Source organism: Chelonoidis abingdonii, chromosome 18 (genome assembly GCF_003597395.2).
Source record: "Chelonoidis abingdonii isolate Lonesome George chromosome 18, CheloAbing_2.0, whole genome shotgun sequence".
NCBI classification, from domain to species: Eukaryota; Metazoa; Chordata; order Testudines; family Testudinidae; genus Chelonoidis; species Chelonoidis abingdonii.
In genome coordinates, this window is record NC_133786.1 from 13,993,720 (window position 1) to 14,011,467 (window position 17,748).

The 17,748-nt window shown below is 56.7% G+C and overlaps 1 protein-coding gene across 1 annotated transcript in view; it reads right to left on the reverse strand.

Moving 5' to 3' along the window:
* ABCG4 (ATP binding cassette subfamily G member 4) overlaps nucleotides 1–15,995 on the reverse strand; it is a 24,059-nt gene extending 8,064 nt beyond the window's left edge. Inside the window, exons 1-5 of the mRNA XM_032780647.2 lie at nucleotides 15,447–15,995; nucleotides 12,950–13,175; nucleotides 2,280–2,397; nucleotides 1,913–2,045; nucleotides 242–292 (exon numbers count right to left, since the gene is read on the reverse strand). Coding sequence (XP_032636538.1) covers nucleotides 242–292; nucleotides 1,913–2,045; nucleotides 2,280–2,397; nucleotides 12,950–13,166 — 519 coding nt within the window. The 5' untranslated portion in view covers nucleotides 13,167–13,175; nucleotides 15,447–15,995. The remainder of the gene's footprint in view (nucleotides 1–241; nucleotides 293–1,912; nucleotides 2,046–2,279; nucleotides 2,398–12,949; nucleotides 13,176–15,446) is intronic.
* Nucleotides 15,996–17,748: the final 1,753 nt, after the last annotated feature.

Here is a 17,748-nt window from a genome sequence, read left to right on the forward strand (position 1 = left end):
CTGCCCCAAATGCCCAGCCTGTGTCCCCACCTTCCCCAGCCCTCCCAGGGACCCCCCCTCTGTGCTGGTGCACTGAGCCATTAAGAAGGCTGAAGCAGTGGAGGGGAGGGTGTCCCCTGGGAGCCCCTTTACTCTGTGGGCAGAGGGACAGGATGGGCCTTTCTGAGCATGGTAGTGCTGCCCAGAAAGTGCTGCCATCCCTTGAAACCCTTCCGCTACTGAGCAGGGACCCCCAACTCACCAGCTCCTTCTTCACCTCCTGCTTCTCATTCAGCTTCAGGTTAGCAGAGACCTGCGGGGCAGGGAGCAGACACAGGGGCCAGTCAGAGCCTGAGGCCAGCCACATGGGTCCTGACCAACTCCCAGACAGAACGACCAGGGCTCTCCCGGCCTCCACCCAGGATGCCATGGTAGACCAGGCACTCTGCCCTCAGCTCTGCTCAGCAGAATCCAGGGAATGGGACAGCAGGGGGCTGTGGGTCAGGATTGAAGGGTATTGGCAGAGTTGTGGGCACAGGGGAGCCCAGGGCCAGGATAGCAGGGGGCTGTGGGTTGGGATTGAGGGGTACTGGCAGAGATGTGTGCATGGGGGACTCCGGGGGGTGCTGTGGGGTGGGACTGAGGGGTACTGGCAGAGCTGTGGGCACGGGGGAGTCCAGGGCTGGGATAGCAGGGGGCTGTGGGTTGGGATTGAGGGGTATTGGCAGAGCTGTGTGCACAGGGAAGCCCAGGGCCGGGATAGCAGGGGGCTGTGGGTCGGGATTGAGGGGTATTGGCGGAGCTGTGGGCATGGGGGAGCCCAGGGCTGGGATAGCAGGGGGCTGTGGGTTGGGATTGAGAGGTACTGGCATAGGTGTGTGCACAGGGGAGCCTAGGGCTGGGATAGCAGGGGGCTGTGGGTTGGGATTGAGAGGTATTGGCAGAGGTGTGTGCACAGGGGAGCCTAGGCCTGGGATAGCAGGGGGGCTGTGGGGTGGGATTGAGGGGTATTGGCAGAGATGTGGGCACAGGGGAATCCAGGGTTGGGATAGCAGGGGGGCTGTGGGTTGGGACTGAGGGGTATTGGCAGAGGTGTGTGCACAGGGGAGCCCAGGGCTGCAATAGCAGGGGGGCTGTGGGCTGGGATTGAGGGGTATTGACAGAGATGTGTGCATGGGGGACTCCGGGGGGTGCTATGGGCTGGGACCGAGGGGTATTGGCAGAGCTGTGGGCACGGGGGAGCCCAGGGCTGGGATAGCAGGGGGGCTGTAGGTTGGGATTGAGGGGTATTGGCAGAGCTGTGGGCATGGGGGAGTCCAGGGTTGGGATAGCAGGGGGGCTGTAGGTTGGGATTGAGGGGTGTTGGCAGAGATGTGTGCATGGTGGACTCCAGGGGGTGCTGTGGGCTGGGATTGAGGGGTATTGGCAGAGCTGTGGGCACGGGGGAGCCCAGGGCTGGGATAACAGGGCGGACTACAGAACAGGGCTGCAGAGACATGTGAGAGGAGCCCGCAGCTGCCTGCAGAGTCTGGCTCAGCTATCCCAGCTTTCACGAGCACCGAACTCCCCCAGTAACAGCAGCTGAAGACCCCAGCTGGTCTATAAAACACAAGCCAAAGTGGGTTCTACATGCTCACTATATTCTGTTCTTATCCCCATATAGACCAGAGTCCATAGCTATATAATGGCGCTCACTGCACCCAGGCCGGTGGGATCACTCCAGGGAGGAAGGCGGTCCCGGGCCATCACATCTCCGTGAGGCTATGGGCTCAGTGGCAAGCCCACAGTGGGTTAATGCAGGTCAGGTCTTATGCCAACTGCACTCAGCTCTGGGATATCAGGGCTAAAACACAGCTCCAAGCAAGCAATTCCTCGCTGCTGTGCCCCCCCACCCGGCCCGGGCCATGCCACCCTGTACCACCCACTGACTCACCATCATGGCCTCCAGCACGGTCAGGTGCGGCAGCAGCATGTCGTCCTGCATGATGTAGCAGGACATCTTGCGGAAGGTGCGCAGGTCCCGCGGCCGGCCGTTCACCAGGATCTGGCCCTTCATCCCCGTCTCCCTGTGGGTGACGGGCCAAGACACAGTGCGCAGTGCTAGTGAGGCGGAGCGAGTGCAGATCTCCACCCCCCACAGGGATAACCCACCCCTAGGAGCCTCCATCACAGTGCACTGCATTCCGATCCCTACCAGGCTAGCCGGAGAGAGGGGAACACCGGGCTCTCAGTCCCATGCACAGGGGTCAATCATTCAGCAGGGAAACCTTTGCTCTCACCCCGCCAGGGAGCTGCCTCACCTGTAACCAGCCAGGATGTTCATGAGTGTGGATTTCCCAGCGCCTGAGGGGCCCATTATCCCAATGAGCTCGCGCCGGCAGAATTTCCCGGATAGGCATTTCAGGAGGGTCTTGTACCCTGGAAAAGGGGAAGGAAGCAGGGTGAGCCCCTGTGGGGGAGCCTAGAGAACTGTCCAGTGGTACGAGAGAGCTGGGGAGCCAGTGGCCATGATGCGAAGGGCCAGCCCCACATCTGTAACTCCTCTAGGGTAGAGGCACTTATGCCATCCTCCACTACAGTAACCCCAACCCGTGGCCCTTCTCTGGCACTTTCCAAAGGGGAAGTAGTGGATTCTCCATCTCTTGTTGGCCTCACATCCAGACTGGAGGCTCTCCGGGAGACCCGCTTTAGTCAAATACAAGTTACTGGCCTCAGTTTGGGGGTAACTGGGTGAAATATCGTGGCCAGGGTTATACAGGAGATCACATGAGATGATCTAATGGTCCCTTCTGGCTTTAAGCTCTCTTAGTCAAAAGCCCTTTACAATTGCAGGGCAGGATCATTCTCCTCATGTTGCAGATGGGGAAACTGAGGCACAGAATGGGGTCATACACACAACGGGGCAGGGAGAGAATCAGGAAGAGAGCTCAGGAGTCCTGACTCCCAGCCTGTCCACCCATCCACAGATACCTCGGGGGGCCACCCCCAACCTCTCCCGCTCTCTAAGTCCCGGTGCCACATTACAAGCCTGCAGATGTTGTAACATCAACCATTGTTTCGCAAGCAGGCAGATAGTTCTGGTGCGGCAACCGTTAAGGACAGATCTCCTGCCTCGTTAGTGCACATGGCATGGACACAGCTCACTGTAGAGCTGGCAGAGCTCCCTCCTAACTGGTGACCTGGAGGTGAAAGCTCCTGCACTACCTGGGATGCCCAGGCCCCCGTGCCAGATCAGGCAATCTCCTGCCAGCTCCTGGGCAATCCTTGTTGAACTAAATTTAAATAATTTAGGAGTTCATTGTATTACAAATGCCTATGTGGGTGTGTTACTGTGGGATTGCATGGCACTTCTTTAAGGGGGAGACAGGACTAATGTAAACCTTGGGAAGCATTATGAGCGTCAAAGGACTCTTTTCAAACAATGCGTCAGACCTTTTAGTTGAGTGAGTTTCCTAGGAAATATTGGGAGGAGAGGAATGCAAATTGCCCGCCTCCGGACCCATCCCTTTGAAGGAAAACCCCATTGTCTGTTACAGGAGGAGAAAGTCAGAGGCTCAAACCGGATAAAAGAGTGACTCTCAGATTCATGGGGAATTTGTACTGAGCTAACAGCTGTTATAAACTTGTGACCATAGAAAACCCCCTTGGTGGGGTCTGAAGGATGTTTCACCAGCTAGAGCCCTTGTGGGAGTTGGGGTGATCTCTGGCACGCTTCTTAGCATGCTTGTAGGTTCTTAATACATTTTCTCTGTAATGCTGTTACCTTAAGAATAAATGTGCTTGCTTACAAAGAGCTGCAGTCAGAAGGTCAGGCTAGATCATCTAGTCTCCCTCCTGGCGTTCAACTCTTTGACTCTGAATCTACCTGTATAGTGACATAATTGTGAGCCATTGTGCAGTTCAAAGCCTTCAACAACAAAGAAAAGCAGAGCCTGCTTAGATTGTCTGACTTTGCTGGGAATTCACAGCACAGGTAGGTACCACCCTGGTCAGAAGGGAGAGAGACGCAGGTCTCCACCCAAGAGCCAGAAGCGTAAGAGTGGGTGCCCTTGCTGGGCCCCAGTGGGGGAATACAGGTACAGCTGTCATAAAGGATGAAACCCCATCCCAATTCATTGCACTGACTTTGCAGACAGATGCTCCCTGCTAATTTTCCTGCCTCTGATGGGGGAGGCCCAGCCTCCTGGGGCCCCTGGACCTTAGCAGCAGGGCAAGCCGGAACGTGCTAAGGGTCACTACAGAAGGCAGGTTGCCACATGCTGGGGCAGCCTCAGAGCCAGGGCAGGGGAGATGGAATCTCCCAAGAGAGGTTGCTGGGTGGGGGTTCACTCCGCAGGGGAGCGGGCCTGGGTCAGGGCGCCTATTTCTGCATGCAGAGTCCCTCCCCTACCTTAGCTAACAGGCATCTGTCTGCCAAAGGCCCAGGCTACTCTGTCCCAGGCTCTGTCCAGCTTGGCTCCAGCAGCAGAGCCGTGTCGATTTCAGTTGTCAATTCCAGAAAGCCAAGATCAGCAGCAGGCTCCCTCCACCCACTTCCCTCCAGCATCCTGTGGAGTCTGTCCAATTTGCAGCTGATAATTTGCAAGTCCGGGGCCTCTGCGACCATCCAGAAATGAGAAACCAAAGGATGCGTGACAGGACTAGTCAAGGGGTGGGGCAGAGCGCACAGGAATAGGCACGTATAGGTCATATTGGAATGAAGCGCGGTGCCTAATGGGACAGATTATACTAGAACAGAGCATGGGATGGGGATGGACAGAGAAAGGATCATACCGGGATGGTGGAAATCAAACAAACTGGGATAGGAAACCCAAATGCGAAATCCCAGGGGACCCCACTTTTCTCCCTCCAACCTCTCAAGATCTGCCCCACGGACAGTCACTGTTACTCTTTCTCTGGCACCATGAACTAGCCGGGTGTGTTAGAAACCCTGGGCTGGGCTCCGCTCTGTTTCCCTGCTCACTGCAAACCTGCAGTGATTGCACTGGCTCCAGTGACAAGGGGGCCACCACTGCACACTGGCCTTGGGTAAACCAAAAGCAGAGCCTGCTCTGCAGAACGGGGACACCTTCAAGCCCTGGGGAGCTTCCTGAGTCTACCAGCCCGATGCCACATGATGCTGAGCCCTTTGGCCCATCCCCTCCAGCAGGCATCCAGTGCCCCGCAGGACTGGAGCTCAAGATAAAGACAAGCAAGCACCAGCTGAGAAACTAGAGGGTAGTTTAGGGGCAGCAGAGAAAAGCTCTGGGAGGGTGGAAAGCAAGTCAGGGGGGCTTGCAGGACAGGAAGCAGGAGATTTTTCTGCATGTAAGGAGCAATGTCTGTGAAGGGGGAGAGCCCACCATGGGCTAAAGGACTCCTCTCCCATTGCCTCCAAGCAATAACCACCTCATTGCTCACCCCTGTCAGTAACGAGGACTAACAAGTGGTCCTACAGCAGTGCCCCGGGTGGCTGAGATTCACAGAGGGATCTTTCTTTGCTGGTGTTTGAGTCATCGCTGCTGCCCTGGCGCACCCAGCGGTGCACTGACCGGGCAGGCTCTGCCCAGGAGGGGATTTCTGGGAAGCAGCCCCCAGCAATACCAGTCCCCAACCTGCAGGCCCTGCGCCAGCCAGATTGATGGCCCGCCGACCTACTTTGCATTCCTACTGTGACACCTGGCAGCAGCCGCTAATCAGCCCCAGAATTACCAGGGACTTGAAGGGGCTGATTAGCATTTTGCAGCGCTGGGAACAAGATGTCTTGGGGGCGTGTGACAGGCACTGCCTTGTGTCTGTCAGGAGCCGTCACCTTCCAAAGCCAATTTTGGGGCTTCTCCGGTGAAGGTATCAAGGAACTGTAGTGGGGGGGCTCAGGGGCCAAGGAGTGGAGTCAGATGTTGGGGGTGGATCTGGATAACTCCCGGACCTATAGCCACAGGCTCAAACAAAGGCAATCAAACCCCATGCATCAGGGCAACAAGTGATCAGTACAGCGGAAGGTTAGGACCTTTCTCTCCAACTTCAGCTATTGAGGGCAGCACCCACCTACCATGGTCAAGGGCAGATCGGAGAGAGCAAGGCTAGACAGAACGAGTGCAAGAGCATAGAGAACAGAGAGAGGGATGAGATTAGATTCGGAGGATGCCAGGTTTCTATCCCTCTAATCTGTCTGCAGCTCAAGGCTGTCACTTGTCAGCTCTTGGGGCGGGGCCAGACTTTTCTCACAGCTGGAGAGTGGCTAGTGCAGCAGGGCTCTGCTCCCCAATTAAGGCCTATAGGAGCTACCCCAACACAAATAAACAAACAATAAGGGTTTGAAGGTCTTGCAGGACACGCCCTCTCTTCTCCTATAGATGGGGTGCAGATGCCCCTGTCGCGCTTTCTCACACAGACGCCACGGTCAAAATAAGGAACCAACTTCCCCCTAGTCCCTCGGAATGAGGCTCCGGCCCCCAGCAATCACAGCCTTAAGGACACAGGCATTGTGGGGTTGGCTCATGGCTCTCTGCACCTTGGCAGTGCCAGACCTGGCAAGAATCAAGCTGCCATTAGCTGTGCGCACCACACATCCCTCCTTCCAGCAACCTTGGTAGCTTTGGCAAACCCCTGTGGTTCTGAAGGGGTTAACCCCTAGTATCTGCATCCACAGCGCTGAGGTCTCTCCTGGAAATGCCCAGCTCTGCTGTCCCTCCCATCTTCTCACCATGCAATGCAGCAGGGCAAAGGAAAAGCTGGGCTTCAGCCCAGAGCGTCATGGGAACTATATACAGATCAGCCTGGCTAGGCTCCTGGGTACCAAACTCTAGGCTTTATGGGACAATACTTCCCTCTCCTGGAAGGAATCAGAACTGCTCTTGGTGTGTCCTGGACCCAGTACTGCTAACAGCTAATGAGGATTCTCCTCTTGCTCCATGAAGAAAAGGTCTGTGTTCTATCCCTGCTGCTGCTGTAAAGCCTGAGTGGCCCTGGATCAGGTGCCGGGGAAGCAGCACTTCCATCACCCCTGGGAAGATGCGTATCTTGTTTCAGGGCCCAGGGATTGTTCTCCTCATCTGGGTCAGTGTTAACATGCCCATTTCCTCTCCTCTGGCGGGGACGTGTGCCCCAGAACCTTTCCTGCTGCCATCCAGGAGCACTGTAGGAAATTAGCGGCACAGTTGGCTCCGGAGCAGGGAAGCAGCTGGCACAAGGAGGGGGCTGGTGGGGCCAGCGAGCAATCTGGGGGCAGCTTTATGGCCCTGCAGTGGTTGCTGGCCCCTGGCAAGGGCTCCTAAGCCCAATGGTAACACAGCGTATAATCATCCTCCTCCTCATAGCCCCACCGGTGGCTTTGCTGCAGGTTTCCTGAGTCCTGGCCAGGCTCGTGCGAGATGCTGAAGATGGGGATCTGAGGGCATGTGACCAACTACCCTGAGCCGGGAGCAGCACCAGGGCAAACCCAGGTGCTGAGCTGCACCCCCTCCCCCAGCCCTGCCCTGCTGGCGGCTCTGTGTGGCACACAAACCATGCCGCACTCTCCAGCCTCCACAGGGCCGCAGCTTGCAGCACGGTTACTCGAGTTCATTGACAGCCAGTAACCCCCGACAGCAGCTGAGCCCTCAGCCCACCCCCGCGTGCGACTGGGGAAGGACAGCGGGCTCTGCAGGGGCTTTGCAGTTTGCCTGTCAGCTCCGGCATGTGAAGATGGGGATTGTGCTGGGGCCTGCTCCCCAGCTGCCTTCCCAGCCCTCTGGTGTCTGAGTGAGCCCTGTGGGGCTGTGCTCGCTAATGGGGTCAATCCCAAACTAGCCCCCTTCCTTCAACCACTAGAGCCCTCTCTGCCTCATCAGCTGCCCCCCAGGACCAGCCTCCTGTCAGTCCCTGCCCCAGCCCCCTCCCCCAGACATCTGAGACAGGGAGGGGAGATGTGAAGGCTTGTGTGGAGGGGACAGAGGCTGATGTGAGGTGGTGGAGGGTGAGGGAGACCACTTCCAAGAGGAAGCTTCACCAGGACCCCCAGCTGGACTCCCAACAGCCCATGTGCTTTAAACCTTCTTGAGCAGGGGATGAGGCTCCATCCCCGTCACCCCTGAATCTCATGCTGAGTTTGGCGAAGAGCTGTCTCAGCTCTGCATGGGAACCTGAAGCCTCCACCTTAGCAGGCAGGGGTCAGGACTCCTGGGTTCTATCTCCGGCTCTGCCACTGGTCTACTGGGTGACTTTTGGCAAGTCTCCGTGCCCCAATTTCCCCTGCTTTAGACGGGGAAATAACGATGCTTGGTAAACAGACACATGCAGAAGCCATGTGGGCACCTGTCCACAGCCATGGGCACGTTGTTTGTATGAGTGTAGGGCCAGGAGCTCCGGGATGGAGCAGGAATCCATTGTGCTAGGCGTGGTACGAACACAGAATAAAGACAGTCCCTGCCCCAAAGAGCTTCCAATCAGAGTAATTCACTGGGGAGAAGGATCCTGAGCAGCCCTTTTTGAAAGGGACCAGGTACAGTATTTACCGTGGCTGGGATACACCCTGGAGCCCCTCAGTCCGGAGAGAGCCTCATTGACTCCAGCAGAGTTTTGCCTGAATAAAGAGCTAGAAACTGAGCCTGCCACCCATTGGAGCCAGAGGGACTACTTGCCTGAGTAAAGGTTGCTCATGGGAGCAAGGATCAGGCCCTGAGAAAGGCCTAACACTGTTGCCTGCTATTCTCCCACTGCTGGGTGATGGGGAGAACTCCCAGCTGATGCCAGCCCTTCCTGCCCCAGCAGAGTGGAGTGGGCTCTAGGGGAGTCAATGCAAACAGCAGGAAAGGGGCTGATCCCAGAGATACCCAGCCTGGCCTGGAGAGATGCAGAGTGACCTCACCATTATGTCTGGGACATTTAGGTTGACATCACCATTACGGGATATGCAGGGTGATAGCATCAGTATAGCAGGGGGCTAGGGTGACGTCCCGTTGCTAATAGGTGGATGACTACGCCCAGCTCATTGTTTCTGGCAGGGCTGGAAGAATTCATTCCACCTAATTCTGAACCCGCCGGAAGGAGCTGGGCGTGGATGTTTGACTCAGGCCATATGAGTCCAGAATAGATTCTGCTTAGGAGACACAGTAGGAAAAGGGAACAGACAGGAGATGGGAAAAGTCCTGATGCAATGAAACGGTTTATAGACTGTGCATACAGCCCCCATGCATACCAGTGCCAGCAACTCTGGAGGAGAGATGGGGCTCTGTCCATAACGTGGGGCACAAGCTGCATTAGTCAAGGAGAACGTATGGGGCACAGTGCAGTGAGACCCACAAGACCTGGGCCTTAGTCCTGGCCATTGACTCCCTGGGTGGCCTGGGGCAAGTCACTTGCCCTCGCTGTGCCTCAGTTTCTCCAACTGTAAAAGGGGGAATAATTATACTTGGTAAATAGACACACGCAGAAGCCATGTGGACAGATGCCCACAGCCATGGGCAAACTTTGGACCCGAAAGGCCAAATTCTACAACTTCCTAGAGGCCACGGTGGGAGGGTCTGTCTTGGGGAGATGAAGCACTCCTCAGTTTCTCTGCACAGGCTGGAATGTGGCTCATTTACAGCTGAGGACCCAGGCACCCTGAGCTTCTGCCCAGATGGGTGCATTACTGGCTGAAAGAGCTGCATAGAACCACAGCCAGCTAAGACTAGCCAGGCTGCTTCTGGTCTGGCCGGGGGACGCTCCCTTTGTCTCACCCGGTAGAGGTGATATCGATGAGCCTCACCAGAGTAGCAGTTCAAGTCTCCCTTCAGACAGAAGGGTTGTATCCACCCCAAATCCAGCCTTTGATGGGGGACCCGCCCCGATCTCTGCCCTACCAAGACCTGGTCCTTCTCCAGCTGCAGTCAACCTCCTATTAAAACCTGGGACCCGCTAGTCAGGGCTGGTGCAAGAATGTTTCATGGCCTAGACCCACCTTGCGCGCCCCCTCCTCGGCAGCTCCCCTCCTCCGCCCTGAGGCAACCCCCCTGCAGCATCTCCCCACCCCCACCCTTCTCCCTGAGGCACCCCCGCCGCCCCAGCTCACCCTTGCTCCGCGCATGAGCACCTCGAGCACGCCGTCGCTGCTTCACTTCTCCTGCCTCCCAGGCTTGTGGTGCCTAAGCTGATTGGCGCTGCAAGCCTGGGAGGCAGGAGAAGTTGAAGCAGCCATGGTGTGCTCGGGGAGGAAGCGGGGCAAGGGTGAGCTGGGGTGGGGAGTTCCCTTGCGTGCCGCCCCCGCCCCCTTACTTGCTGCAGGCGGCCCTCCCCGCACTCCCCTGCCCCAGCTCCCTCCGCCTAAATGCCGGCAGTAACCGGGGCAGCCGAAGATCTGGCCGCCACCATCGCTGCCGAAGAAAATGGCGCCCCTCAAATGTCAGTGCCCTAGGTGACCGCCTAGGTCACCTAAATGGTTGCACCGGCCCTGCCGCTAGTAATGTCACCCCCAAAGCACATTCCACCCAATCCTGCTCTTTCGGCAGCTGCTGTGATGTTCAGCTACCTCCTGCCGCAACCAAACCCAGGGCTCTAAAAGTGTCTTTCTTCACCCCTCCAGGAGCAGCTTCTCTTCTGCCTCCTGGAGCCATTTGATTGGCATCCCATTAATAAGGGGAGCTAATTAAAGGAGACTACCACCTACTGGCTGCCATCAGCCTCCCCCGGCTCTCTGGGGGCCCCCCCGAGTTACACACATGAAACAGAGATGCCACCAACGCATAGTTTGGTAGGAGCCGTCCTCAAAGGGCCTGAGGAGTGGGACAGTGGTGGGAACAGGAAACTAACCGCCCCCGCGCACCAACTCTCCTCTCAGCCTGCTCATGCTCTGATCTGACACATCAATCAAGGGCTTTCAAGTGCCATTTAACCCACTCACCAGGATGACACGTCTGTAGCAGCTTCCTACAGAACCAGTCTCTTGGAGGGGATCTGAAGCCCTGAGTGCTCTGTTGTCCCTGAGATTCTGGCCATGTTGGGTCATTACACAGGAGATGTCCAGTGCGGGCAATTCCATTCTGCCTCCCTAAATCCTGCCCAGGGGTTTCACTGGATTCTCCTTCACGCCTCTCCTCAACTGTTGTGTGGTATAACTGGGTGCTTTTTAACAGCTGCTGCATCCCGCCTCAGAGGTGGCTGCATTTCAGTAGTGGGTAAATAACCCCTGCAAAGTGCTTTCGGACTGAGGATGAAAGTCACCATATCAGAAAGAGGCTGGAGCAAGACCCTGGAGGCAAACTCCTCCCAACAGCCAGATTCCATGGCTTGAGCACACCCTTCTGCCATGGGCAGGGAAGGTAGATACCGGAGAAGAGGTTACTGCAGTTTATACAGCCACAGAAAGTGACACGACTTCCTCCCCTTCAAGCTCCTGTCTGGTGGTTTGCACTACACTCTATCAAACTACAGCCCCACATGAATGCTCAAAATAGCAGCAGCGGGGAAAGGCCTGTCACTCCACTCCCCACAGATGGGCTGGGCTGGCACAGAGAAAGACTTCTTGTTGTTATTCATTTTTTGTATTGGCCCAGTCCCGGCCCAGGACCCAACTGCGAGGGCCATTGTACAAACACAGAACAGAAAGACGGTCCCTGCCCGAGGTGGGGGAATCTCCACAGTCCCAGGGTTTTAGCAGAGACTTCCATAAGAGCCATGTGACCGGAACCCCACATGACCCTTTGGAAACATGCCCCCAGGGGTTCATTTAAATATAGATTTTGATATCACAGCTGGAGAGTCAAATTCAGCAACATTCACCGGCTGTGCATGGATCCTACTGCGCAAGGGCTGGAAGTGTGATGCCTGGCTTTGGCATCCTGACCTTGCTGTGCCAACTTCTTGTAATTTACCTGTTATCTCCCCCTTCTCCTGGCCACAAGCACATCCTACAACTGAAACGCGCCAGCACAGACAACCTCAGCAGCCTTGGAAGAGACTCCACACCCTCTCCCTCCAGGCGGTGCCAGAGATGTCTGGGACGTTGATTTCTGACACGAAGAACCACCAAAAGTAGAAAATCATCACCTATGGGAGCAGGGAACTGATGCTTTCAACACACACCTCCGCCCCAAGACATGGCAAACTCCACAGGATTACAAACTCAGCCATTCCTGATGGGCCCTTGCTCCCCTCCTCACCACCTTTGGTTGAGGGGCCAACGTGTCAGTTGGAGCACTGAAGGGTGGTTCGATCTTGTCTTCTGGCCATCTTGAGTGATGGGTGCTAGGATCGGCAATCAGCTCCCTGTTCCTATTCCAACCTCTCCTCCCCACCTCGCTAGCCCCAGCTCATCAGATCCCCAATGGCTGCAGAATTCAGGGAGCACCCTGACTCCACACACCTCCCCTGGTGGCTGCCAACCCGCTGTAGGAGCCAACTCAAAATCACTGCTCTTATTTTAAACACCCTTGCATGGGCTCGCTCCCACTGCATCCCCAGGATTTGTCTTCTTTTTCCTCCCCTCCCACCTGTCATCCATTTCTGTCTCTGGTGGCTACTGGCACCTCTTTGATTCCTTAAGCAAGCACTGCACTTGCATTAAACACAGAGAAGAGTTTCCAGGAAAGAAGAGACCTAAACCACCATCTAACCAACTCAGAGCCAGAGACCTTTGCTTCTGCAGCACAGGATTGTCCCCATGCTCAGCCACGGATGCAGCATAGAACATTAGTTCCAACAAAGCACTGGGTATTTTTTCCTCTCCCTCGCATGATCTACCCAATAGGAAAACAAGCAACCCACAAGGGCCTCTATGCTAGCTCATACAGACCACAGTTAACCCTTCAGCTACCAGATCAAAACAGTGCAAAACGCATATCCTAACAGTCCCTTTGCCTCTGCAGCTCCTGCCACCTGTGTCTCATCAAGACTCTGACTCACTTGATTTCTTTTCAACTCTCTCCCCTTCTGGCTGGATCTCTCCATTCCCTGGCCCCAGGAACACAACTGCCATGAAAGATATTACACTCACAGGACCATTGTGCCCTCCCCAGGGGCTGCCATGCCCTACCTCTCTTTCTCCACCAGGAGCCCTCACGGACGGAGTAGGACAGGTCAACGAACTCGATGTCCACGGCGGAACGCTTGGGCAGGTGCGAGAACCGCTGCGCCTCTGTGATGTGATTCTCCACTTTCTTCAAGAGAGGTGCGTCCTGGGAGCCAGCATTGCACACAGAGTCCTCCAAGGCGATGGAAACGCAGGTTGGGTCGATCCCCTTCTCAGCCATGGCGGCGCTCTGGAGAGGGACACCACACATGTCCACCATGGAGACAGACAGTGGCCAGTTCATCGGAGCTTGTTCTATGCTGAGCAGCCAGAAACTCCTGCCTCGAGGCGCCCTGGCTGGGAAAAAGCTGGGACTGCCCCGGGGTTATTCCTACATTGCCTCCTGCTGGGATGCAGGGGCTGGAGTCGCTGGAAGCTCCCCTGCAGCCAACTCCCATTCTACTCCTGCTAGAACAGGGCAGCTTGTCTTGGTTTTGACCAGTTGCCATGTGGTCTCTGCCTCCCCATTAAATGTTGCAGCAGCTATTAGCATCCGTGGATCAGTGGAGATTCCCAGGGGAGCTATTTGGTGTTGCTGAGTATTAATACCTTGGGCATAGGTGTGCACTGGGGTGTAGGTGTGCTTGACATGGATAATAGCCCCTTCATACCCAACCTGGAGGTGCAAACCCCTTCCAAGGCAGAGGAGAATTCAGGGGCTGATCCCATTGAAGCTATCCATGATGCTGCTCCCTTGAAGGGCTTTAGCTACAGTCTGGAGGGGAACCTCTCCCCTGTCGCCACACCCCAGTGCTGATGTAGCTCAGCCAGGTCCCAGGGAGCCGGGGGCAGACAGCCACTGATCAGCTGGGATGTCAATAATTCATGGAGCTCTGGCCATGGCTGAATCTGATGGCCAGGCCTAGTTCTCAGGCTGAGACAGCAGAGCAGGGAGCAGCAAGTTGCCCTGTGCCCCCCCGCATCCCTCCTGCTCCCCTCCTAGGCTTTCTCCCTCCTCCACACCAAGTGGGGAGCAGGGAGCAAGATCCACTCCCCAGTACCCATCCTGCTGCATCCTCACTGGGCAGGGGCAGGGATAGACTAGAGGGGATGGAGGGAGTCAGAGGAGGGATTCAGGGGCATCCCCTGTAAATCCAGCTAGGATACTTACTCAGGGAGCCTCCCAAGCTTCCAATCTGCTCCTGCCATTGGCAGGGAGCTGCTGATGTCCAAGGGGAAACCCCCGTCCTGTCTGGTAAGGGAGCAGTGGGTTGGGATGACAGACAAAGCCATGGCATTGCAATGCATCGCAATTCTTGGGGCAAAAGGCTCCCCGCCCCCATCCGTCCTGGGATAAACCAGCCTGACCCCATCCAGTCATCTGCCTCAGTCCAGTAGATCTCACGGGATCCTGGGTTGGTCTCAGCAGTCGGAGCAGCTCAGACAGGGGTGACAAGCAGGGCGCTAGGTCAGTGCTGGGGTAGCAGACCTGCATGGGAAGAGCTGCCACAGGAGGCGCTCTTCCCTACGAGCCAATCGGCCCCCGCATGTGCTGGGCTGCGGAAGGTGCCCAGGAGAACCTGGCTTTGTTCACGCTCCCCTGGCACTTTTCAGATGAGCAGCAGGTGCCCTCGTCAAAGTCTAACTGGTGTCACCCCAGCAGTAACGGGTACACCAGCCTCCTTTGCTCCCCACCCTACCCTGCAGTGCCATGTTGTCATGTGCTGGGCAGTAGGGGGTGGGCTCCACCCCAGAGCAGGCTGCAAGGAGCTGGGGTTCATGGTGGAGGTAGGCCAGGGAAGTGGGGGACACTGTTAGCACTGCCCAGGTCCCTGCACCTGGCCGCAGGAGAGCCTCAAATGGGGCAGGCCTGCCAGGGCCCTGCTGCTGGGGGAAGGGGGGAGCTGAGCCTGCAGGAGAGCAGCCAAGGCCCTCGCCCCCGCTTCCCCAAGCGTGGGGCACTAATGCCTCCTTAACCTATATTTCCCTGGGCTGCAGCCTTCAGCCACCTCCTGGCTGGAGCTGTGGGCCCGCTGGGAAATCCCGGCAGCGCATCCTTGGCAGGGCCGCTCCCCGATGCAGACAGAGCCCTTGCAGGGCTGGCAAAGCGCCCCCCTCCCCACAACTGGGAGACGGGCTCTTGGCTCGCCGGGCCCAGCGCCCCAACATGCCCAGGCGCCCCCTCCTCGCCCGGGTGGGGGGACTGCCGGAACTAGAGCATGCAAGGCAAAGTTTGGGCCAACCAGAGTCTTCGGGGGTCACCTTGACACCTCCGTGGCTCCTCGCAGGGACCGAGACACCCCCCGCCCGCATCTTTCCGACCTCACTCCCCACCCCTGGGGCGCAGATGTGCCAGGAATAGTCCTCAGCGCCCCCCCGCCCTGTCCAAACTGCAGCAACATTGATCCCCACCCCACCCATCCCCCGGTGTGTCTGGGCCGGGGCGCGGTGCTCCTGGGGGGCTTTGCAGACTGACGGCCGGGGAATAAAGGCGGGGGTGGGGGGACTTTGCAACACTCACCTTAGCGCGTTACGGGAGCCCCGCTGCTGCTCCTTGCAGAGGCGACGGATCTAGCGCCCCGCGCCGCCAGCATGTGGCAGCGTGTCTCCGTGCAAACGCCCTCACCTTCGCCTTTGCAGACAAAGAGGCGATGTCTCCTGCCTGCGGTGGCCGCGGCTCGGGGAGGGAGCGGTAGGCGCGGGCGCCCGGGCTGAACGTGCACCCTGGGAGAGGCCGGCGCAATGAGGAGGCTGCCAGGTTACTGCAGGCACCAGCCTCCCATCACATCTGCAGCTTCCCGGGGATGTGCACGTTACCCGCTGCAAGCAATCAGCCCCCAGCTGCCTGGCTTCCCCATTGTCTAGCAGGTGGGGCTGGCTGGGCTGCTTTCTCACCCAGGCAGCCGGCTAGGAACCCAGCTGCCTCCATCCATCCCTTGGGTCCTTTCCAGCAGGATCCCAGCTTCTGCGGAATGCCAGAACCAGGAGGCTGGGCTTTCCAGGCAGGTCTTGCTTCCCCAGCCAACACATCACCCTCTCTTAAAGGGGCAGTAACCCAAGCGCTGTCTAGTCCAGGTCCCTAAAGGTAAAGGCACCCCAGGGCACCTACTCCTGCAGGCCTGGGCCTGCTGTTCATCCCTGCTGGCCCACTCCCAAACAATCCCCCCTCCAGCTCTGAATGGCATGGCTGGCTCTGCTGCAGTGGCCACGGGCTGCGTTACTGACAGAACGCAGCAGCTAGACAGCACGGTTTGTACCCAGCCCCTCCAAGAAACAGGGGCCCAGTTCTCTGGAGGCTGGAGAACATGGAGTGCTGCACCCACCGCTCTGGCATCAACTGAAATTTTCTAAAGGCCGTTCCCTATAGGGATGCGCCCCTGGGATACCCACATTGCCCACTGGCTGCCAACAGAGGACAGCTACCAGCTTGGCTGTGAGGAGTTACTGGGTGTAATTAATGAGAAGTGCAACATTCAAACAGATTCTGAGGTTGATTCCTCACAAAATTCCTGCTCTATATGGACGCAAGCACAGACCCTTTGGCAAATGGCTGTTTCCATTCAGGAGAGCCCAAGGGTTGGGACAACTGTAGGAGGACTGTGTGGGAACCCTAAAATAAACCAGGGTGAGCCCCTGGGGAATGAAGTGTGTCAGCAGAGCTGTGCAGAGAGAGTAGCAGGGATTCTGCAGATTGGTGCACCAGGAAGGTGGTGGGGGCATGTCCTAGGACGGGAATACCTGGGGTCAGGAATATGTATCAGCAGAGCTGTGGTGAAGTGATGGGGGTAGAGGAGCTGAGGGATGGGGGCTGCAGGTCAGGACTGAGGTGCCTCAGCCAGGCTGTGGTGGGGTGTCTTGGAATAGAGGAATCTCACTCTCTATTCAGGCCCCCATCAATGTGGTATCAGAGCCCTGGAGTTCCTCACCAGAGCTCACGCAGCACCGGCACCTCTCTGCCTGGCTCCTGCCATCGCTGTTAGTCACACATATCACCCACAACATTTCTTAAAGCATGGAAGACATATGGAAATGAGCGGCATTAATGAGGATATTAATTAGAAAACCATCTGCTGAGTCGTGGAGTCCTTTCCTGCTGCCACAGCTAGTCATGGGGAGGGTGGGAGACAGCTGGAGACTGTGACTATGTGCCCATGGGTTGGACCAAACTCAGACTGGGAATCAGTCAGACTGAGAGTCAAGCACAAGCCATGTGTAATGGCAGGGGAGCCAGCTGCTGCCAGGGGCAGTAGTGAGGGATGGTTAAACGAGTACAGATGTCTCCAAGCTGGGCATTAGAAAGGCCAGGGAGCTGTGAATACCCCAGTGAGGGGACTTGTTTATACACAGAACAAGGCTCAGTGTGGTGAATTCTTCATTCGTTTAAGGTACGAAAATAATCAAGTTATCTTGTGGGTTTACACAAGCGCCAGAAGGGAGTTAAGTGCTTCAAATCCCATTGAAAGTCAGTGGGACCTGGGGGTGGGGGAAGTGAAGTTTCCAAAAGCTCCTAAATGACTTGAGTGCTGCTGACTTTCACTCTGACGGGCTCCCAAGTCACTTAGGCCCAGATTCACAAAGGTATTTAGGCTCCTAACTTCCACTGAAATCAATGCATGCTAGGAGCTGGGCCTTAGGCAAATCCTACCCTGGGTGCCTAACTCCCTTAGGTACCTTGGTCTATACCCAGCCTAAGACATTCCTGGGTTTGTGCGCTGGAGCCATTGAATGTTCCATGTAAGCTCACAAGCCGATTCTACGTTCTGGATGGTTTGTGTCATTTTTCTTTAACAGTAGAAGTTCAACAATTCTGGGTTTGCGTTTTG